Consider the following 25243-nt stretch of genomic DNA (forward strand, 5'->3'; position numbering starts at 1 on the left):
TCTGGAGCCATCTCTAACTGATGATAGCCACTTGTCAAATCCATCGTAGAAAAGTACTGACACTGCCCTAAGTGATCCAAAGTCTCCGATATGTTTGGAATGGGGTATGCGTCCGTTACTGTCCTATTATTGAGATATCGGTAGTCATAACAGAAACTGTATTTATTAGTTCCATCGGTAGATTTTTCAGGCACAACGACAATGCCTGTTCCCCAGCAACTATTACTATGCTCTACAATACCGTCCGCAAGCCGCTGATTAATGAAATCGGCTGCAAATACCTCGGTTTTCTGTATGGTTTACGGTAAACAGGTGCTTCATTCCCCGTTGGTATCCTATGTTGAACTAATGGAGTTGCTGGTAACGGCCCTTGTGGAAAAAAACAAATCCTTAAACTCCCACAATAATTCTTCCATCTGTTCCCTTTCTTCTCCTTCCAAATGCTTAATTTTGTCACACAATGCAGTTTTATCGGCAGTTAATGGTTGACCGCTTCGCCTACCTCTCGAACACCAGTCTTCGTCATCTGGCACATCCAAATTTGCTACTAAAACTCCTTTGCTCAAATTCGCGTCTACAGCGCTAAAATTATCCACATTCACGGGAACTACTCGCCCGTCCTTCCCCTCCTGTAGGCGTAAAACACTACGTTTCACAAAACAACCCAGTGAACCCAAATCTTCATTATCCTCCAATGGTTCAATAACACATACTGTACCCACAGGTAGATTCGACTCCACACTTACCCAAAGCGACTTCCCGGTGCCATTACACATGCGAATTAAGCCGTAATGGTAATGAACGCGGTTCAATTGGTTTGTTCATTACGTTGAACGCCCCTCGCGACAGCTCTGCACTGACAACAGTTTCCCCTAGCGGAAATAACATTCCACCAAGTTCCACAGTTCGTTGTCCAAGGTCAATTTTGGCATGATGTTGATGCAAGAAATCTACTCTTTGGACCATGGTACTCCACGCATGCATTAAATCGGACTTCCTCTATGCGAAAGTGAACTGTCACTGACCCCAAAGGCGTGACCCCCTTATCCCCCACTGCACGCAAAATACACTCCTGGAAATGGAAAAAAGAACACATTGACACCGGTGTGTCAGACCCACCATACTTGCTCCGGACACTGCGAGAGGGCTGTACAAGCAATGATCACACGCACGGCACAGCGGACACACCAGGAACCGCGGTGTTGGCCGTCGAATGGCGCTAGCTGCGCAGCATTTGTGCACCGCCGCCGTCAGTGTCAGCCAGTTTGCCGTGGCATACGGAGCTCCATCGCAGTCTTTAACACTGGTAGCATGTCGCGACAGCGTGGACGTGAACCGTATGTGCAGTTGACGGACTTTGAGCGAGGGCGTATAGTGGGCATGCGGGAGGCCGGGTGGACGTACCGCCGAATTGCTCAACACGTGGGGCGTGAGGTCTCCACAGTACATCGATGTTGTCGCCAGTGGTCGGCGGAAGGTGCACGTGCCCGTCGACCTGGGACCGGACCGCAGCGACGCACGGATGCACGCCAAGACCGTAGGATCCTACGCAGTGCCGTAGGGGACCGCACCGCCACTTCCCAGCAAATTAGGGACACTGTTGCTCCTGGGGTATCGGCGAGGACCATTCGCAACCGTCTCCATGAAGCTGGGCTACGGTCCCGCACACCGTTAGGCCGTCTTCCGCTCACGCCCCAACATCGTGCAGCCCGCCTCCAGTGGTGTCGCGACAGGCGTGAATGGAGGGACGAATGGAGACGTGTCGTCTTCAGCGATGACAGTCGCTTCTGCCTTGGTGCCAATGATGGTCATATGCGTGTTTGGTGGAAAGGTGGATATACACTGTACTAGTGCCGACATTGTGCATGCTCTGTTGCCTGTGTCTATGTGCCTGTGGTTCTGTCAGTGTGATCATGTGATGTATCTGACCCCAGGAATGTGTCAATAAAGTTTCCCCTTCCTGGGACAATGAATTCACGGTGTTCTTATTTCAATTTCCAGGAGTGTATAACGTGGTGGGTCTAACTTCCTTCGTCCCATTATATTCTTAGCAGCCACTGACACTTGCGCCCCTGCGTCTGACAAAATCTTAAACCTTTTGGTTCCTATGGATCCTACCGCTGAACATTCCACCTCTGCATACGTATTCATAGCATTGAAATTAAATGGGAGCTCCTTTTTGTGGGTCTTGGGCCCCCTCTGTCGTTTAACGATTGTCCACCTCTGCTATCTCCACTTCCCCATCCTCCACGCTGCTGATTTCCACCCCTTCCTCTATTCCTCGGTGACTGGGTACTTTGCCTCTGAACATGTCCCGTACGACCACACTTATAACATTTTATACCCGCTGCAAATACTGTTCGACTCTCACGTACTCCTGTTGCCACGTCTATTTCCACACACTGAATTGCCAGCTGCATGGTCGAATACAAATCTTTCGGAGTCTCTTCACGCACTTTCTGTGACATATGCGCCGGTAACCCTCTCAAAATACATCAAGTGCCCTTTGTTCGGCCTCCTGCAACAGAACACTATTTGCTTCATCGCTCTGACCCAACTCGTAAGTGTACTCACTAATTTCCCTCATCCTGTCCGCAAATTTCTCCACCGTCTCCCCCTGTCTCTTTGTCATTGTACCGACTGCTATTCTGTTTCTTGTACCTTGGAAAAGCCCTTCCTTTAACTGCTTAAACTGTCGTGCCTTCCTTAAGGCCTCACAACACCTTACATATGTTTTCGCTTCACCCGATAGTCTAATCTTGGCTACATGTAACAACTGCTCATCATACCAACCATTCATCACAGCTGAAATTTGCAAGTCCTCCACAAACGAACGCACATCCTCAGATGCCTTGCAAGAAAACGGAATAATCAAACTCACAGCTGGATCAATCTCCTGCTCCCTATGCAACAACGACTGATCAGATGCGGTTTCCCACTCACTTCTAGATGTTAATTCATTTCTCGACTGCGTATTGTCCGCTGTCAATTGTGCTATCTTTTCCATTAAAATCCGTACCGTTTCTGGTTCCGACACACCTTGCGTCCTTGACTCTGCCATTGTGTTGCTTTCGTTCTCAGTTAGTCGTTTTGTTTCGGGGCTAGGTATAAGAATAATGTGACTTCCTACAATTCCATATCATCATACTCAGTAACATCATAAACAAATACAGAGTAATCAAATGCCACGAAAAACAACATCTTACTGACCCAAATACACTAACACTTATTCTGACAAAATAAATAATATGCATACGCAAAACATCTAAAATGTGGCTTCTGGCAAGCCATACTCGAAACACCAACAAGAAAGAAAACGACCAACACTCAAACGAACAATTTTGACAGCACACACCACATCTTGTGACTGTACTGTAGGCAGTGGGCTCGAACGTCGTATTTGACAGACCACGTCCGCTATTCTGACACCAAATACAGTGTATGGGTGCCAGGAGGTGCCGTATTAAAACTCGGCCGAGCTTTTCAAATTATTTATTCGTTCCCACTACAGTGCTTCGTTGACCTCGGTCCGTGTCACAGGCCCCACAATGCTGAGGCCACTGCCGCAGCGACCTGTGCAACGCAACGCTGTGTTTTGCCGGTCCTGTTCGCCAGCTGTAGAGTTCCGATTACGTCAGGATGGCTGTGACAGCAGCCAACTCAGCGGCCACCGTCCCTGTTGACTCCATGCTGCTCCACCGGGAGCTGCTGCTTCTTCCTCGGCTGGCGTAGCTGGGAACGCAGGGACAACGACCACCCACGATCTGGCATCGGAATCTGTGGCCCCTCGCCACGAAAGTCACCAGAGTGTGTTGGGAGCCGAGATGACTGCCTGCAGTAGCGAGCTGAAGAGTGGCCTGGCCCGGCTGGCTGCGGACCCCGCGTCGGCCTCAGAGGATCGAACCAATGACCCGCTGACGCCCCACCAGTTGCTGCGTGTAGCCCGGCAAAGTGACACTCTCCATCGCCCAGGAGAGCTGCCACACTTGAATGAATCTCGTTAGAAAACAACACCTATTTAAACTCAGCTGCACGCCTCTGTTTCACTAACACATCACTCCGAGTTATATACGCCCCACACCCTGGTTGCGACAGTGGACCCCTTATGCCTATAGCTTGCGACATGCGAACCGATGTGTTTACTCTTTTCAGTGGTTCAATGGCCCCTGTAGCCTCACTTTGGTGACCATCCATAGATAATATTATTTTGTATGCACTCACAGTACATTCTGTAGATGATAAAATTCAATTAAAATAGTACTTTCAAGAGTATATCCAGTCTGAAGAAAGACACACTGCAGAAAATATTTCAAACTGGTTAAAGGCTGTTATCAGCAAATATAATCTCAAGTCTAATATCACTGTTATAATAATGGACAATACTTCAAATGTGAAGGCAGCTACCACACTTTTTAACCTTCCATATGTCCCATGTTTTGCACATTCTTTACATCGTATTGTGCAACAAACAATACAAAAGTCAACAGAAAAAACTATTGGTGAGGTCATAAGAGCAGGTACGTTTTTCAGTAAGAGTCCATTTACCTTAAGGAAGCTTGCTGGAATACAAGGCAGTTAAAAGGAAGACCAATCACCAACCAATTACTGCTGCTGAATGGTGGTAGCACGGTGGGCCAGGGCAGTGCTGTAGCTGCTGGAATACTGGTTAGTAATCGCGTCTTAATGTTCCTTTCAATACATTTTGATAAAACGAGCATCACATTAAACAAATTTAGGACTGCTCTGTCAAAGAGGCATGTCAAATTCCCTTTTCAACATAATTTTGTTTGTAATGGTGAACAAACATCAACTTTCCATTGATACTTGATGTTGCATTAAAAACGTGATCTGTAGAATTTGTTTGGGTGACTACAGCTACACATTGCAAAAACGAAATTGCAAACATCTGCCAAAACACCAGAGAAAATGTGCCTGTTGAGACATAATGTGGCTGAGGTGTGTTACTTGAATAGTTGTCAATGATTTCATGGGACAGCGAACTTAAGTTGGTAACATTTATTTCAGGCAGTTTTTGTGTTAAGGCAGTGTCAGTGTTAGGACCTGTATTTTTTTCAGATAGTGAATAATGAGCAGTGTCCATTGTGTAATGTTTGTAGTTTATTTTACTCATTGATCATTCAAGGAAACAAATCTCAAACCTGAAAAGACAATGCAATGATGCTAAGTAGCTAAAGCACATGCTATATCCACAAAAGTCAAGGATTTGATGATCTACTTGTTTAAAACTGATATAAAACACTAATCCAGAATGAGATTTTCACTCTGCAGTGGAGTGTGCGCTGATATGAAACTTCCTGGCAGATTAAAACTGTGTGCCCGAGTTCGAGTCTCGATCCAGTACACAGTTTTAATCTGCCAGGAAGTTTCATAGAACACTAAGATTGCTATTGTGCAGGAACAATACTGATTGTATTTGACGAATCGTATATTTTAAATATGGCCAGAATCTCTGATTTTTCTGCCAGATTTTGTGACAGAGTTTCTTTGTGGAAACTATTAAAGGCATCTCACACTAGAGTCTGTGTTAAGCTTTTAGCTTCCATAAAACATCGCCAAACTTGGAGACTTTGTGTTCTTTCGAAATTGGCATGCTTTCCTTGTTGCTTCTACAACATATCCTGACCTGTTTTGTGCACCATAAGGGATCTGTTCCATCTCTTATTACTTTACTCGGTATGAAACTCTCATTTGGCGTCAATACTATTTCTTTATATATTAGTCACATCTGGTCTATGCCTGCATAGTTATTTTGGAAGGCATGGAGCTTAAGAAGGAAAGAAACTTTAATCTGCATTTTGAAATAGATATATTTTACTTTTGTTTTCAGTGGATATGGATGTTACAGTATTCGTTTTGCTATGATCTGGTGGTCACTAATCTGATTTCATCCTGATACTCCCTATTTGTTCAAGATTATTTGTCACTAAGAAGTCTGTTATATTACTGCAACCGTTTACAGTTTGTGTGATCCCTTGAACTATTCCAATTTGCATAAAAAGTAATCTGTCAACAAGTGATACACCAGTCCTACATAGTAAGATCACATAGTAATGCTTAAAATTAAACCCATTTCACAAGGTATTACACATTGTCAAACAATTCCTCTTAATAATGAGCTATCAAAAAGTTTGCTGTTTTTTAATTTTCTCATAGCCCCAGTGACTACTTTGACATGGACTGAAAGATTGTTGCATACTTTTATGTTTGAATAATATACTGTATTGTGCTGGGATTTTGTACTAATTTGTGAATATCATGTTTACTTGAAACTGCCTGGCAGTTTAAACCTGTGGCCTGTTCAGTTGAAATACTCTTTTGGAACTGGAAGTGATTTATGTGAAGAAAGTTATGTTTATTAAGACTATCTATAATTCTGTTGAATATAATTTACTCTAGAATTTTATAATGACTTGTTAGCAATGAAATTCGGCAGTAGCTGGAAACATCGTCTTTATTGTGTTTTTGGAACAGTGGTACAATGATTGCATATTTGTGTCTATTAGGGTAATTACCTTGATTTAAAGAATCATGTAATGTGTGACATATAACTTTAAGAACAAACTGACAGTAATGCTTCAGTACTTTGATAGATGCGCTGTCCTCAGCAGTAGAATTTTTGTATTTCATTTAGCTTGTTACCTTCTCAGTCTTATCTGTTGTGACGTAGGGTACCTGCGTCAGGCTAATTTTGTTATGCACTGTTTTTTGTAAAAGGTTCATAGCTTTAGCCATAGGCCCTTTATAACCAATTTTATAAACTACCATCAAAAAATTTTAGTTGGAGATAGTGGCAACTATTTCATCTACATCTACCATGCTTCCATAATGACACAGTCTGGTACTCTCTGTATCCTCTGAAATTCTTCCTTCCTCCCTTTTGATCAGCTTCCAAATTGTTTTTATTTTATTATTTGAACTGCATATAAAAATGCAGTAAATGAAGCAGGCAAAAAGGAATACAAATGTCTCAAAAATGAGATCGACAGGAAGTGCAAAATGCCTAAGCAGTGATGGCTAGAGGACAAATGTATGGATGTAGAGGCTTATCTCACTAGGGGTAAGATAGATACTGCCTACAGGAAAATTAAAGAGACCTTTGGAGAAAAGAGAACCACTTGCATGAATATCAAGAGCTCAGATGGGAACCCAGTTCTAAGCAAAGAAGGGAAAGCAGAAAGGTGGAAGGAGTATATAAAAGATCTACACAAGGGCGATGTTCTTGAGGACAATATTATGGAAATGGAAGAGGATGTAGATGAAGATGAAATGGGAGATATGATATTGCATGAAGAGTTTGACAGAGCACTGAAAGACCTGAGTCGAAACAAGTCCCCGGGAGTAGACAACATTCCATTAGAACTACTGACAAAACTCTACCATCTGGTGAGCAAGATGTATGAGACAGGTGAAATACCCTCAGACTTCAAGAACAATATAATAATTCCAATCCCGAAGAATACAGGTGTTGACAGATGTGAAAATTACCACACTATCAGTTTAATCAGACACAGCTGCAAAATACTAACACAAATTCTTTACAGACGAATGGAAAAATTGGTGGAAGCCAACCTTGGGGAAGATCAGTTTGGATTCCATAGAAATGTTGGAACATGTGAGGCAATAGTGACCCTACCACTTATCTTAGAAAATAGATTAAGGAAAGGCAAACCTACGTTTCTAGTATTTGTAGACTTAGAGAAAGCTTTTGACAATGTTGAGTCGAATACTCTCTTTCAAATTCTGAAGGTAGCAGGGGTAAAATACAGGGAGCGAAAGGCTATTTATTATTTGTACAGAAACCAGATGGCAGTTATAAGAGTCGGGAGGCATGAAAGGGAAGCAGTGGTTGGGATGGGAGTGAGACAGGGTTGTAGCCTCTCCCCGATGTTATTCAATCTGTATATTGAGCAAGCAGTAAAGGAAACAAAAGAAAAATTCGGAGTAGGTATTAAAATCAATGGAGAAAAAATAAAAACTTTGACGTTCGCCGATGGCATTGTAATTCTGTCAGAGACAGCAAAGGACTTGGAAGAGCAGTTGAACAGAATGGACAGTGTCTTGAAAGGAGGCTATAAGATGAACATCAACAAAAGCAAAACGAGGACAGTGGAATGTAGTCAAATTAAATCGGGTGATGCTGAGGGAATTAGATTAGGAAATGAGACAGTTAAAATAGTAAAGGAGTTTTGTTATTTGGGGAGCAAAATAACGGATGATGGTCGAATTAGAGAGGATATAAAATGTAGACTGGCAATGGCAAGGAAAGCGTTTCTGAAGAAGAGAAATTTGTTAATATCGAGTATAGATTTAAGTGTCAGGAAGTCGTTTCTGAAAGTATATGTATGGAGTGTAGCCATGTATGAAAGTGAAACATGGATGATAAATAGTTTGGACAAGATGAGAATAAAAGCTTTCGAAATGTGGTGCTACAGAAGAATGCTGAAGATTAGATGGGTAGATCACATAACTAATGAGGAGTATTGAATAGAAGTGGGGAGAAGAGGAGTTTGTGGCACAATTTGACTTGAAGAAGGGATCGGTTGGTAGGACATGTTCTGAGGCATCAAGGGATCATCCATTTAGTATTGGAGGGCGGCGTGGAGGGTAAAAATCGTACAGGGAGACCAAGAGATGAATGCACTAAGCAGATTCAGAAGGATGTAGATTGCAGTAGGTACTGGGAGATGAAGAAGCTTGCACAGGATAGAGTAGCATAGAGAGCTGCATCCAACCAGTCTCGGGACTGAAGACCACAACAACAACATTTGAACTATGAATTTCATATTTATTAAATATGCTCTTTGTTTTCTTCATGACCTTCTTTGGGATACATCAGTATAATTTGTAGTGACCTGGGGTTTATTAGAATTTCTGAGTGAAGCATAAAGTATTCTCTTTGTTCTATGGAATGTTTTGATTCCCTTAGAGAACCATTGCTTCCTGAAGCCACTGAAGTCGGTACTTTTTGAAATTCCCTTCATAAATACAGCTTCAAAAAAGGGTAAAAAATTCATTTAGGAATAAGTTACATTATCCATGACATTTTTAACCTCATATACTGTGTTCCATTCTCTTCCACAGTACTATGCAAACAGTACAAAAATAATAATAATCTGTAATAAGATAGGTAGCCCAAAAAACCTTGAGAAAAAAGTAAATTATTTCCTCCACACAATTCATCTCTATGAAAAAACCATGAATGAAATCATTCACGTAGCAACAATCTTCACTATCTTTGGGAACTGACGGTATTCCAGACTTCATCATAAAGGGATTTTGTCATAAATGTTGTAACGCCCATTTAAGATATAATCAACTCATCCTTTCTGACAGGAACCTTTCCTACCAGTCTTAAAATTGAGAAAATGATCCTTATTCATAAAAAGGTGACAAAAAAATTACGAAACTATAGAGCAGTCTCTCTTTATTTTCAGGCTTTGCCAGAACCACTGAAAGAAACACGTATAAGAGATTAACGAAATTCCCAGACAGGAACAAAATCCTCACTGAAGCCCAGCATACTATCCAGAAAAATAAGTATACGACCAACGTCATCTCTAATTCTTTACAAAACGCTCTAGACTCAATGCTGGTATTTTATTAGATACAAGCAAAGCTTTTGGCATCTTGTACCACAAAATCCTGTTGTAAACTTTTCAGGTATGGCATTAGGGGCTCAGTATTACAGTCTTTCCCCTCATACATAACAAATAGGAAACAGAAAAGTAGTAATAACATATGAAATAAATGATAGCTCCAGAACGTATTTTTCAGATGCATAAAAAAGTGGAGTCTCTCAAGGACCAATTCTTTGGCTTGTTCTTTTCCTTCTTTACATGAACGACTTAGATCTAAGCATTGAATCACAAATAAATACCTTGTTTCTTCTTTAGAGAAAACCCCAAGACAACTACAAGCAAATATAAATAAAGCTACAGACCAGCTAAATGACTGCATTGATGGAAAAAGTTATTAAATACACCGGAAACAAAGTTTCAAAACTTCTGTCTGAAGAGAGAAGCTGCCGACACTTCTTTAACAATAAATTCCAGCAGAGCTACTCCCTTACTGGAAACAACATTTTTAGGTTAGGTATCAACAAGATTTAAATGGCTGACAACAAATAACAAAAGCAAATGTGGCATCGAAGAAAGTATCCTACAGCCTACTTTTACTTGCACATCGGGCAAGCTTCCATACTGTTCAAATTACGTGCTTTGCCCCGTTCAACATCATTCCACAGTACAGGATTATGCACTGGGGTATTGCAACTGCTAGCTCAGTCACCTTCTTGACACAAAAAAGAGCTATAAGAGCAATGCAATATGCACAACAAACAGCTTCCTGCAGGCCTCTGTTTCAAAAGTGTTCTATCCTCTCATTAACCTGGATTTTTGTTCTAGAAATTTTTTGATCTATGAGAAAGAATTTAAAATAGATAAACAGAAATTTTAATATACATGAACACTGATACCAGACAAAAAGACAAAGTCCATGTCCAGCCAATAAGGACAAGTAGTTGTCATGGGATTTTCCCTGCAAGAAGAACGAAGGTATCCATATGTGATTCAATACTTGTATTTAGGTCTTTCATGTAAAGAAGGAAAAGGATAAGCCAAAGAATGGTTTCTTGGGGGACCTGATTTTTTTTTATGCATCTGAAAAATACGTTCTGGTACTACAATTTAGTTCATATGTTATTACTACTTTCTGTTTCTGATTTGTTGAGTATGAGGAGAAACACTGTAATGCTGTACCTCTAACGCCATACTTGGAGAGTTTCCAACAGGATTTTGTGGTACAAGATGTCAAAAGCTTTTCTTGTATCTAATAAAATACCATCATCGCATCTAGAGCGTTTTGTAAAAAATTATAGGTGACATTAGTCGCAGAGTTATTTTTATGAATACCAGCTGGACACCAGTGAGGATTTTGTTCTTGTCCAGGGATTTCATTAATCTTTTATACATGATTCTTGCAGTGATTTTGGCCTATATGACCTCTATTACAAATAGTGGTATACATTTGTACGATCATTTACTCCAAAAAATAAAACTTATTCCCTATTTCCACTGATTTATAAATTCCTAAGCATAGTCTTATTAGATAGCTGCTTCTACTGAGTCACAGAATTCTTAGACCTTGTGAAGTATAGAAAACTTGGTGTAAGATTGTGCAATAACTGCTTCTACTCCTGAAGCAACATCTAATGAAATTAACGTAATGGAATTAATTTACTGCACTATTACAATATATTCTGATGTTATATATCATATGTGTGTGTGACTGTGCAAGCGCATACGCGCACCAACCTGGGTACGTGCTTACGAGCAAATACCGTCCCACAATCTGTAGTGATTTCCTGTAGCTCCCTGTAATAGAATTTATCTAATCCTATATGGTGAAACTGCCTACCTGGGCTCTCAGATGTTTCTTTTCACTGGGAACTGGAAAGTACCTGCCGTCCTATGAAAATTATTCCCTTTGAAAACAGCATAGCAGGCCCACATCACAATCCATTTAGAAGGATTATAGGGAGGGATCAGCCATGTTGCATGAGTTGTAAAATATTCCCGAAGACAATGACCTCCCCCTTGGCAATCTACAAGAATCCCGAAAACATCGATCTTGTGAAACTCAACATACGCTTTTCTAATGCGACATTTTGAAAGCATTGTTCAAGGCAGTCAGGCAGATACTGTATTTCTTGACTTCCGAAAGGCATCTGACACAGTACCTAGACTGTATGACTGTAGGTGGCATGAAGCAAAATTCGTCACTGGATTGAGGATTTCTTGGCATGGAGGATTCGGCATGTTATCTTGGATGCAGGGCCATCGATAGATGTAGAAGTACCTTCAGCTGTGCTCCAGGTAATCGTTTACGGCGTCCTGCTGTGCAGGTTGAATTTTAGTGACCTTGCAGACAATGTTAATAGTAAACTATGACTTTTCGCAGATTACACGATTATCTGTAATGATGTACTCTCTGAGAAAAAGCTGCAAAAGTATTCACTAAGGTCTTGACAAGATTTCAAAGAGATGCATAAAGATTGGTAACTTGCTTTAAATGGTCAGAAATGTAAAACTGTGCACTTTACAAAACAAAACAAAAAAACAAAAAACATGAAACCCTATGACTACAATATTGACAAGTCACAGTTGTAATAGGTCGCCTTCCACATAGACCTCGTTGTAACACTTTTTTATGGATATGACATGGAACAATCACATAGGCTGAGGATTTCAAAGAGGTGAAAAGAAAGGCAACGTGCTTTAAACGTTCAGAAATGTAAATTTTAATTCGAACTGCAGTAACTGCCTGTTGAAGGTTTCCAGATTCTCCCTTTTGATTAATCTGAAGATCCGTTGATAAAACTAATCTTTCTGGCAGTGATTACATCATGCATCTCCACCCACTGCCCATTATGGTCGGAAAAACCATTTAAGTTTTGTGTTACACATATATTACCAGTTCTGTAATTCTTATTTTCGACAGTGCCTGAAGAAACAGATATCGGTGACGATCTTGCATATGTAATAAATTTATGAAATTTATTGGCAACTGCTTAATCTTTCTTAAATAAGTCGCGTTAAGTATGAAATATTACATATTAGTGACACATAAACCAGGACCCGGATTTCTCTTTTTGCCGCGAGTGTTGACCTTAACGACTTCGGCTATATGAGCACGCCTCTGTGTAGGTCGTCCCACACACCAGTGTCAGCGTCAACTCGATCTTTCCGAAGAACCTTTTTCTTGGCGTACCGTTCTGCTCCGTTCCGTTGACGGCCGGTATGAATGCTGCCTTTTGAAATGCATTGTGGATTGTTTTAACGTTTCCTCTACTGTAACAAGACGTTAACTCATGTGGCAATTTGTATGAAGGAGCTTGAATATATGAAAAGTCGAGGGACTCAAGCTTCAAAACAGGTATATTCTAAAAATTTGAATTAAAATTTCCTCTTAATAGTACCTAGCTCTGCTTGTAAGTTAACAAGTCCAATAATATGTCGAGTCGTTTCATAAATATTTCAAAATTACCATCATTTATAAGTTATTGGTTGCACTCACTTTAATTACGTAAAATTATAATTGTTCGTCAAATTTTGCCATTTTCTTAGCAGTCTGCGAAATGAAGATTCGAAGGTACGTTCTCTTTCCAGTACTTTTTTATTCACTATGTTGGCAGCCTGCAACCCACGCCGGCAGTTGTTTAAGATCCCTGATATTGGTAATGCAGCCCTTGGCGTGCTGCTAGGTGCAGTATAATTAGATGCTAGTGTGTCTCGGAGTTCGGTGCTGTACCACTGTTAACTGGATTGATTCTGCAATTACTGAATAGGTTCTTGGAAGCTTGTTTTCGAAAGTTGTAAGCATGACAACCCTGAGGCCCTTCACTTGTAATGACATGTTCAAATTCAATAATGTGTAAGTAAATATAAAATTTGCAGTAGTGCAGCAGTGAGGCTTAAGAAACTGCTTCACAGACGTTTATTCGTTGGCTAAGTAGAAGACGCACTATGTAGGCTTGTTTCGTAGGTATAAGCAAGTGTATTTTGCGTAATGACATTGCTCAGTTTTGATAATTTCGTCTCTGCCGTAACAGTCATGTGCTTATTTCCACCTAGTCACTGTGTGAAAAATCCAATGTATTTGCATAAATTATATAATAGCAACATTGTTATGGTGAGAATTATCAGCTAGCCCTCCTCATCAAAATCTTTGGCACCAAAGTGTGAAGATGTAGTAGGATGGTACGTCGTTCACGTATCGTATTTACATTAAGTATTTTAAGTATGAAGGAGTCTATTTATTGGACATCGCAACACTAACACACCGTTTTTTCTTGTTTGCAGGAATCTAGATCCACTGACTGAAACTGTATCCTTATATTAAACTTCTAGTTGTAACTATAGTGTACAAAGTTACAAGAAAGTTCCTTAACATTTGTACAGTATGGATTGTCTTTCTACATGCAGTACCTCGCTCACTGGCCTGAATATTTTCAAGTGGCAGAATCACCAAATGGGGAAATCATGGGTTACAGTAAGTACGGCCTGTATACGGCGTTCAAGTTTCACGGTGTGCGGAACTTAAGTGTATTACTTACAGGTGTATTTACTTTTTATGATGAATTTTCGGAATAAAATAATTATCTTAAATCATTTTCGTAGACTTTTAAATAGTTTGTTAATAGCAGATGGTTTCAGTTAATCAGAGATCCGTTCATGTTGTTTACAAGGTTGTTTGTAAACATGAAAAGTAAATAATCACTTTCTAACTTACAGGTATTTAGACTTGGAGCTGCAGTAGATGTGTAGTACGCTCCATTTCCAAAGCACACTAACTAATACTTCGTAATTGATGTACTAACAGTTGTTAAATTTTCTTGCTGGTTTTAATTCCATCTAATTTCCTGCCCCAGCTTTCTTTTTGAAATTTAATTTTATTTAAAGATTTCTGAAGTATTAAACAAAAATATTTTGCTCATTTTATGGGTATTTGCTTTTTTATAATATTCATATGGGTTTCGTGTTGTATACTTCTGATGTTTAAATTACATAAATATGTAAAGTTCTTTGGTGTTTTATTTGCCACATTTGTTTTAGACTACGAAGTCCTCTAAACTATAATCCAAAAAATAAAACGAGAATGTTCTATAATACAGACTTTCCTGCATTGTATTCATGGGTGTGAAACGGAATACTTTTAATCAGCCTTTGCTTTGAAGCCATATATGTATGTGCAGTCTTGACATTCAAACCTGTATTGTATTATCATTCCTTTGTTCAAAAGAAGAGGGACTTCCAAATAAAGGGAATACCACTATTTGTGTAATAGCGTAGTACCCCCATGCCCCCACTCCCCCGCACTCAGTTCTCATAATATCTTGATTGTGTTGACAGATAGATGTATGCCTGAGATCCATATTTGTGCCATATTTAACACACGTTCCACTATAAAAACCGAATTTGCAAGGTACATCCAGAAGTTATAATTTCCGTAGGTTTAATACACAGCTCTCAGGATTTGAGTACATATTATGTATGTATACTGTGCATAAAGTATGGAAGAATGCAAGAGGGGGCCGGGGTGCATTACGCAACTCTTAGCAACATCGCACTAGGCCAGACCCTGATCCAAACTATCTGTTGAGGTCGATATGGATTTAGGTAAATGCTAATCCAGCTATAAATATGATGGAATCAAATGTTTTGTGAAATAGTACGGATATTGACTGTGGAACCCGACCACAAGTGAATGGTTGTTGTTGTGGTCTTCAGTCCTGAGACAGGTTTGATGCAGCTCTCCATGCTACTCTATCCTGTGCAAGTTTCTTCATCTCCCAGTACGTACTGCAGCCTACATCCTTATGAATCTGCTTAGTATATTCAGCTCTTGGTCTCCCTCTACGATTTTTTACCCTCCACGCTGCCCTCCAATACTAATTGGTGATCCCTTGATGCCTCAGAACATGTCCTGCCAACCGATCCCTTCTTCTAGTCAAGTTGTGCCACAAACTCCTCTTCTCCCCAATTCTATTCAATAAAAATTTCTCTGTCTTCTAGAGAACAGAAGGTTAATTTTCAAATAAGAAAAAAAGCTTGCAGAGAGCAGAAAGCAAATCCACAAGCTTTAACACCATAACACTGCAGCATGTGGCAGCATCCACTATACTGCTGTCATCTAAAGAGGATTTTATATGATCTCTCTTGTCATTAACTGACTTTAATTATAATTAATTGTACCAAGAAAAGTTTTTTATAAATCTTCGTTGTCATTGACTTAAAACAGCATACTTTCATAACACATACTTCATAATATCAAAACAGGAGAGTTCTTTAAATGCTTTATCACTTTCTCACAAGTTCAACCAATGACATGTTCTCAAGATAGCCTCAGTGTGTTAGTGCTTCGAAATGACATTTATCCATTATCAAGTTAATGTAAAACCTACCCATGGGTTTAAATGGATTAGGAGAAAATTCAGTATGACATCTCCCAAGTTGTTGTTGTGACGTAGACATAATGTGACATGGGGTGGCTAGGCTGAAGAGAGAGAGTGTCTCTGGGTCGAGGACCTTGAGAGTTCTACTCTGTATAACCATGCCCCTAAATCTCTGCTGCATGGAACTAAGTGGCATTTCTAGGTGCAACCTTAAGAGTAGTTACCACCTGTACAAAAAATACTGCTCAATATCGGCAGATCCAAAATTGTTGACTGTCACTACATAAATTTGTGTTGGACATACTCAATATGTGCCTGATTATTTAAATTCCATAATCCATTATTGAGAAATGTATTGTAATAATACATTTGGGGCAGCTCCGCCTCAGAGCCTTTATCTAAGAGCCTCATCTTCCCTGTATATTCAAGTTCATAACAGATTCGTATAAACTGCACAACTACACTGCATAGAAACTTACATTTTCTAAGCTTTCCTCCAGTCTGCCAGTACCTGTTCTAATTTAAGTGAAAATTGACTGTCAAAGTTAACGATGTTTTTTGGACCTTCTCAAAGCTGGAATTGTGAGGTTTGCTAGAGCTTTTGATAAAAATTGTCTATTCATAATTGGGAGTAAAGCTAACAACTCAGAAAAAATAGAGGTTTTGAGTGGAAGATAGGTTAGAAATGTGTGCCTGTATTCCCAATGCTAATAACTTGCTGATTTGCAACCGTTAACAGCCCTGGAATTACATTTGTGTTTCATGGATATCTAGGACAACATAAACCATAGTGAAAATATTCATGTGTCCACTGTCCCCAATTCACTAAACATATGATGTGGCACATGAGCCTTGTGTGGCAATAGTTCTTTGGAAGCAGCTTCCTGGTACTTGAAAGACCACAACTTGACCCTCTCAAATTGCCTGTTACTCATGGGAAGCAGGAGTGATTCTCCACGGTAGGTTGCCAGCTTGTCCTACATATTTGCACCACATTGAGCCTTTTAAAGGGTAGAGACAGATGCTCGATTAGCTATATTACTAAATCTGCTGGTGGATGATATCGAAACCATTCAGCAAATCTCCTCTGCCCCAAAATGGCAAATACTGTCATCAGATCAAAATAGACTGTCTTGCTAGAGCCTCCAGTTTCCTTTTTATTTCTCAGTGGGATTTCAGTCAGTACTTCATGGACTACTGGCTTGTCATTTACCCTCTTAAGCGAATTTTTTCCTTTCCCAATTCGTGTAAATTTCCCTCTTTATTTTCTACCTTGTTGTTTTCCTTAGCGCAAGGTGTTCAGACAAGTGTGGTTTGGTTGGTCTTTCTTCCTTTTGCCAGATGAAGGAATCTTGGATTCCAAAAATAGTACTTTATCAGCCATTTATGAGTGTTTCCCTTCATTGCTACTTGACAACTATTCCCTGCCTCCCCCTCCTCCCAAAAAATCAACTAAATAACTGTTCCAGCAACAAGATTTCCTTCCATTTGCAAGTGAATATAATTGTTGTTTATGTAATTTCAAGGCGGTGACTTTTCTGGAAAATTGCGGATTGGCAGTGATATTGATTTTACGGGAAAAGTCACGGAAATATTGGAAAATTCTGAGAGACTCTGGGGGGGGGGGGGGGGGGATAGAACTGTTGGTTTACGGAAAGAAATCTTCCTAGTAATTGTGTTATAAATCAGTCAGTAAAAAAGAGGTTGTGGAGCCTTGTAATGGAGAGTCAGGAACAAAATTGAATTTTTGTGATATCCGTTGCTCAATTGTCTGTCTGGTGACCTTGGGAATATTCATTGTTGTCCACAGGTTCTGGTAATGGCGAAGGGCAATGGTAATGAGATTTTGAGGGGTGGCCAGGCCTGTTAACACAGAATTGTTGACTTAAACTTGGAATCTATATTGCTAAATAGCTAACCCTGTTCCTGGCACCAGCTCTTCGATAGGCAACCCAGTTGCAGGGTTGCGCATCGAAGATCTTCCAGGTGCAACAAAATTTTTTCATCATTTCGTGTAATTATTGACTGAATGTAAAATGCTGTCATAATCCATTCATTAAGAGGTATAATCTGTAACACTGGAAGTGTTAGTCAGAAACTGTGGATACACCTTCAGACAATGTAACCCTTCACATGTGAATGCTCAGACTACATTTGCCCAGTACTTGGGTGTGAGATGAACACTAAATATGTTTCAAACATTTTCTAAACTTTTTTGCTACATTCTTAATATAAAATATTTAACGACTGACTTATTTGTAAAGTAATCAGAAGTTTGAAGCTGCTTTGTACATGAGTTTGACAGCTTTACTGGTACTCTCTAGTAGTAAGTCATGTGGCAACTCAAATTTCTCACATACAACAAAAATTGATTCAGGACAATTTGGAATATTAATGTCGAAATATCGAGGAAACATCCCAAGTTAGAATTAAATTGAATGTTCTGTAGTAAATTTATTCGAATATTCCACGTGTACAATTGTGATGTGCTGCAGTTGTAAGTACTCCTTTTTTTTAGGCTTTGTTGTTAAACCCTTAAGCTAAGACCCACTTGTCTTCTTGTTATTTTGACAGAATCATCAAATCCTGAGTATACTTGGGATTTTAAGAACAGACCTTTAAAAAAATAGAACCCCACTTATATCTGAGCACTTATAGTTAAGAATTCGGTTGCTAGAGAGCATCAGTTTTTAAATTTGTAGCCTGGATTTCATGTTTTGGTTGAGGTAGTTGCCACTTGATATCAAACCATGTGCCTCGTCTCTCTTGTGTATTGTTTAAGTAATGCTTTCAAAAAAGGATGACTGTATTGATCCTGAGTTTGACATTGAATTTAGTGGCTCAGAAAGTGGAGAGGAATGTGATGTTATTTCATTAGAGATGATAGATAATCAATTGAGTGACAAGAGCTTGCCAGTTATATGAAATAAAGACATCCACTGTGCCTAGACAGCTCCTCCATTCATGGTCATGGTTTAACATCATAGCTACACAAGCTCTAAAAAATGGCTTGAGGGTATTTTAGTCAAAGTCCAGTACACAAGTATACTTGGGATTTTATTGTTGGTGATATTCAAACTTTTGTAACTTATTATAAGCCGTAAAAGCTATCTTAATATGTCCATACATAATATAATTCTTACAGTATGTTTTTCATTAATAAAAAATATAATTTTTTTTTTATACATAATTAGGAAAAAATGTTTCGGGGGGGTTAATCAAGAGTCATATAATGCAGCAGTTTGTGATTTTCAGTTATGGGCAAGGCAGAGGGCCACGGAGAAAGCTGGCATGGTCACGTGACAGCACTGACGGTGTCACCAGAGTACCGTCGTCTGGGGTTGGCAGCAACTCTAATGGCCTGGCTTGAGGATGTGTCGGAGAAGTATGCATACATGGTGTACTTGTGTAGAATATTATCTTTAGCCTGTTGTACAAGAACTGTTTTTGTTTGTGTATGAGCTCCTCGTTGGTCACGTGCCAACGAGTACATCAGCTGCCAATCATCTTTAGTGAGGGTGGGACAGTGAAGGGTACAGCAAATTGATTGTGTCAAGTACAAATTTCTAAAATCCTGTATGTTGATCACCGTCTATGCACAGAAACAGTTGTCTGTTAACATCAAAAGTTACGGCCTGTTTGCCAGACTCACTTGTTTTATGGCAATAGATTATTTGCTTTGTTTTCATGACGAATTGTTACTTTTTCCTCAGTATCTGAAAGCAAAGTGTAAAGAATTTAGGAGTTAAGGAGGCCACTCACTGAATATTAGAAGTGTTGAGTTCTCAGTGTGCACTTACATGGTGTATACGTGGACAAGAAGAAAAAAGAATCCCAAATTTCCTCAGTTGGAAACACACTTTTTCCCCAGGTGAAAGCACATTTTTTTCGTGTGAAGTGACAATACAATTTCCCTTGGAGCTCTAAAACTTAGCAAGCCTTTGAATGGTAAAGAGTTTATACACTAACATAGAACATTGTAGCACTTTAGGACACGAAACCTGGCCACAAAAAAGTGTTTTGAAAAGATCTTTGATGTGCAGAAAAATGTACACTTTGTATTTTCATGTTATAAAGTACAAATTTGAATTCATCTGGCACCTAGAACTACAAAGATACAATTACTAAAGTGAGAGGAGCACATGTTACCTTTTGAATATTGGTTGATGTTTAAAACCATTAAAGTTCTTGAGTGAAAGTTGTTTTTGAAAAGTTTGGACCACACTTTCCACATTCTTTCAGTTACTAGCAGTGTGAAGAATGTACTGTGTGTGACCTTTGCCTACTATATCCATTACAAACATTGCATTAGTCATTAATATATTTTACCATTGCTGGTTCTTTAATGCTGTTACTATATTCAGATTTTTTGTTCGGATAAGTGTTCCTAATGACCTCATTTTTGCCTTACTGCAATTTGGTGTTAATATGTGAAAATGTCACCTTTTGATGGAGATACCCCATGACATTCTATTTACGTCCAATGCGAATTGTCTCTGGTGCCAAACTGCACAGCAGACTCCAGTCACTCAAGACACATGAATTTTAATACTGTTGTTTATATATAAATGAGCTCCAGTACAGCAGTAATACTCCAGAGGCACTGCTGTAGATTCACCATGTGTAGCTGAGACTAGCCAGTCAGGTAAAAACAGCTTTAGGGAGACACTGAACTCAATGGTTTGAGAAGTTCAGCCACATGTTTTCTGTCAGTTTAAATTTTCATATTTTATACATCAAAATTTGGATCAAGTCACTGACTTTTATTAAGGTACTACACTAATTATTGGTGTTGACCATGTGTGGTTTTCAAAATAGGTCATGAATCACTAGTCACATTGCATGGTATCTGTATTTTGATTTGTCTCATTGCTCAAAAAACCCGTAGTTCATTTCAGATGTTGACCAGTCTAGGTTATCAGATTCATTTTTCTCAAGAATTCCATGTAAATCACTTAGACCTTTATTGTTTCATTCAAATGCAAAAATTTGTTACAGAAAGCGCGCCTACTTTGTTGATCTGTTCGTGCGTGTCTCCAACAAAGTTGCAATAAACATGTACAAGACCCTAGGGTACATCGTATACAGAACTGTTTTGGAATACTATTCAGGTGATCCTGATGAAAATGCTTTTGGTAAGTATCAGTAATAGAAGGGATAAGAGTGTGTGTGTGTGTGTGTGTGTGTGTGTGTTTGGTATTCCAGTACTGGACTGAAAATAGTCAGCATAGTATTCTAGCAGATATTACATTTGCTTTATGTACTAAGAAAATGAGCTTACTACCTTCTCTGTTTGATTGTTCCTTCTTTTAAGAGATAAAGTTCTTAATGTTTTCAGTTACCACCCCCACATGCGTTGTGAAGGATATGGACATTGTACCATTTTCTTAGCATTTCAATGCCAGTGTAAGTTGAAAAATGGAAGGAAGCATTAGTACCGCTTAATGTATGGGGATGTCATGTAGTATAGGCAGGTGATGGGAGGAATACAAATAATGAAAACAGTAAATATGTCTCAGTGTATAGATGAGGTGCTGAAATCAACAGCCACATAAACTGATACATTTTGTAGACAGCAAAGCAACAATATCTCTACTAATTGTCTCATACAGAAATTCATTTGTAAAGTGATTTTTACTGTGTGCTACTTTGCAAGTAGTGTGTTTTTAAACCTAAATATACAGAGTTCAAATCGCACACACATCCAAGGATATTGTCCAATAACTTAATACTTCTGAATATCTACTATTTATGCTTCAGCTTTGTGATAAGTAGTTACCTTTACCCCTTAAGTTTGCTGTCTGTTAATTCACTCTCTTTTAATGACTTAAGTTTCTCAAAATGATATTGCTGCGATAGAAGGAATTTTATGATGCAAGTTTGTATGATCAGGAGCTGTTTTGACATTGCACAACCTTTTCTGAGCAAAACATAAATAGCACCTATTACATATAGTGTTACAAAATTATTTTTACTACATATTTCAGAAATGGAATAGGTAGTAAGGTGTGGTTTTCAGGGTATAATGTTCACACATGCCTAAAATTTCAGTGGCTATTAAAGAGATCAATGTGTGCACTGTCTGGCCTTGCATGCCTTCGTTAATGTGTGAAATTGCCGCTCTTGCGCAAGTTCGTAATTCATCTGCTGTGGTTTGGTAGACTGCACGCAAAGCCAGCATATCGAACTACAGAAATTCAAACTGTTCCAACACAGCCAGATAAACAGCCAAGGTTGATGCCTCTACAAAGAAAAAGGACCTGTGACATAGTCATGATGCAGACCACATCACATCATTACCTTTGGACCAAAATTTTCAGGCTAAGGCGAGTGTTCTGGGAGCCACAGAGCCTCGCATTATGGCAGCTTACCTTCCTGCTCACATGAAAGCCAGCTTCACCCATGAACATTGCCTTTCTTTTCTCCCTAGATAGTGTGGCATCGTGTATGAATTTCAGAATCTAAATTGCAAATGCTTGTATTTTTGCATGTTACCAGATTGGAGTACATGCAGCAGCTGCACCTTATAGGTTTCAATATTCATTCTCTGTGTAGCTTCCTGTGCACTGTGGTTAGTGGTAGCTGAAACTGTTGAGACACTTGATGGATTGATTTACTTGGCCTCCGGATAAATTCATGCTGCACTCATTCCACATCTGCATACCTCATGATTGGATGCTTAGAACTTCCAGGTTTCTTGAACCTTGTGTGCCAGACATGATGGTGGTGTGCATATCTGTAATGTCTGGAACTTCCGCTGGACCTGGGTGTCAGATTTGCTCTCTATCAAGCATTCCACACACTGTGCCATCTGCTGGGAGTGGCGTTTTTTTACCAACAACCTGCAGACATAGCCAACTTCAAACATGGGTGAACATTAAGCTGCAAATCGCAACTTTCTCTCTATACACAATATCCTGGAATACATGCGGTCAAGGTTGTAAAGATCACTTTGGAACATCCTGTAGGAATTTTGTATCAAATTTGATGAAACTGGTTAAATCGTTATTTTGTGTTTCATAAAACTTCTTGTTAATCCACTGATGCAAAATGTCCAAAGAAATCTACAGTTCATAATCGTGGAAAGTCCACTAGCTGGCATTTTAAACTATCTGTCGTGTATACTTAATGGCTTTCTTGCCCAGAAGTTGAGACGGCACCCAAGGCAAAACGAGCAGCCTTCTGCACTAAAATACTTGTTGTAATGTGATAAAATTAATGTTCAGTAATGGAAGCAACATCCTCTAAGAGTGGAGAAATGTCAGTATCTGGGGCACAGGAAATGCTCATGCCGTTGTGGACATGAAAAAACCTAATCAAAAATTTTCCAGAATGTGCACTTCATATTTTGCCAAGACTAGTCTGTCTCCTTTCTCACCTGAACCTGTAATTGATAGTTCATGCTTCAACTAGCAGGTCATCTTAATTTTGAGTCCAAGCAGAATGATGACGCTATTTACTTCCAACAAAATGTTGGTATTACCAAACATCTGTACAAGACTGTCGGATTGGCAAGATTAATCTCTAGTTATTATGTTCGTCTGCTGGGCCTCTGCAATAATGTGATTTAATTTATTTTCAAGGGGATGTCTTCCTTTTAACAACAGATACTACGCTATGGATTAAGTTTGGTGCTGTACACACATATGTAACACACAGCAGTGAATTCATATCAAACCTCCTTATTGATTTAGATATTAAGTGTGGCTGTCAATAAAGATAAAAAAAGACTATGAACCTGTGTAAAATAGTTGAGCATTGTGGACTGAACTATGTACAACCTATTTTTAATAACTGTACATTAATATGATATGGTGCAATAACCTGATAAAATTGTGAATCCTGATAACTAGGTTTTGGCATATGTTGAAGGTAAGTTCTTCAAACTACTTCCAAACTTTAATAATTTTATTTACATTTAGCTATGATGATTAGCGTAGGGGTCCTGAAATCAGCCATTCTGTGGGCTGACGCTTCATTTGGTCATGCAGAGATGTATCTGAGATAATCTTTGCAGCCATTTGAGGTGGACAAAACGCTAAGCTGAGCTAATAATATACATAGCTATTAATATAGCATACAGAAGTTCTTTAAAATAGCTTGTTCTCTAGATATATTTCTTGGTTCATTTCTCATACCTGTGGGTTCTTTTTCAGATATGCGGAAAGCACTATCTAGGGATGTGAAGAAAAAGTCGATGATTCCGCTGACTCATCCTGTACGACCAGACGAAGTGGACTGACGACAAGTTGTCTACTGAATGTCCGTCGGCAGGGCGTTTGACATTCAGTAGATCGCTCTGTGCGAAAAACTGGCAAAGCATTTCGTAGGCAACAAAATACCTCTGCTAATTCTGGTTCAAAACAATCTGACTGAAAATAAGAACTGAAAATATTCATTTCTCGAGTGATTTCTACTGTGTACTACTTCGCAAGTTTTGTACTTTTAAACTGAAATGTGCAGAATGTTCAATATACACTTGAGCATTGGAGAAGAAACAATTGTGTGAACTATAAGTGGGTGCAAGCAATAAAGTTTTTCAGTAACAGGGAACAACCCTGTGCCTTGGCATCTCAACTTCTTTCATTATATTTAGTCCAGCCCATGCTGCGTATTATCTACTTGGTATATTTCACTTTCTTCCGTATTACAATATGCTAAGTTCTTATTGTCTGAAATAGTTTAATATGTAAGACTTAAATGTGATACTTCTCATATACTGTTAAATACCTTTACATCTACATTCAGACGCTGGAAACCATTATGAAGTGCAGTGCATTGCAGTGGAACATTAGGGTTCCTATCAAGTATGGAAGTGGAAGTGTGCTACCTAAATTTACATAGTATTCAAAGTTTGCTAGCAGCTCTCTGACATGTCACATTTTTCTTCATTTTTGTATACTTGTTTAACAAATTACTGATGTGCAATAGTGGTTTCAGGTAACTGCAGTATTTGAGTATACTGCTAATAGACCCACAGAACATTCATGCTGAAAGCGTGGGGGGAAGGGTGACATGTAAGGAATATCAATATTTTGTTGAGTGCTCTGGAAAGTCTATGGCTCTGACGGCTTATTATGGAAACATGTATTTGTACTATTATTCAGTAGTGAGGAGATCAAACCTGTGTTCCAAACATTGTACTCAACGGTGGTGTCTTAAACTGTGATTTCCTTGACTATATCAGAGAAATGTTACTTAATTGACTTTTAGCAAAATCATTAAACTTCTTAAGGGATGTCTTCCTGCAAGAATTGCTGTTTCCATAGA

The 25243-nt window shown here is 39.2% G+C and overlaps 1 protein-coding gene across 2 annotated transcripts; it reads left to right on the forward strand.

The window, feature by feature from the left end:
* The first annotated feature begins 13253 nt into the window (after window positions 1-13253).
* LOC126106619 (N-alpha-acetyltransferase 20) lies at window positions 13254-24544 on the forward strand. 2 transcript variants are annotated; one of them, XM_049912969.1, is made up of 6 exons: window positions 13254-13452; window positions 13881-13905; window positions 13980-14070; window positions 19229-19358; window positions 20972-21108; window positions 24130-24544. In XM_049912969.1, exons 1-6 carry the CDS (start codon window positions 13400-13402, stop codon window positions 24213-24215), a joined length of 522 nt encoding a protein of 173 aa, XP_049768926.1. In that variant the 5' UTR covers window positions 13254-13399; the 3' UTR covers window positions 24216-24544. The 2 variants fall into 2 exon arrangements, with proteins under 2 accessions (XP_049768926.1, XP_049768928.1); XM_049912971.1 differs by lacking the exon at window positions 13254-13452 and adding an exon at window positions 13472-13778.
* Window positions 24545-25243: the final 699 nt, after the last annotated feature.

This window comes from Schistocerca cancellata, chromosome 10 (genome assembly GCF_023864275.1).
Source record: "Schistocerca cancellata isolate TAMUIC-IGC-003103 chromosome 10, iqSchCanc2.1, whole genome shotgun sequence".
Taxonomy (NCBI): domain Eukaryota; kingdom Metazoa; phylum Arthropoda; class Insecta; order Orthoptera; family Acrididae; genus Schistocerca; species Schistocerca cancellata.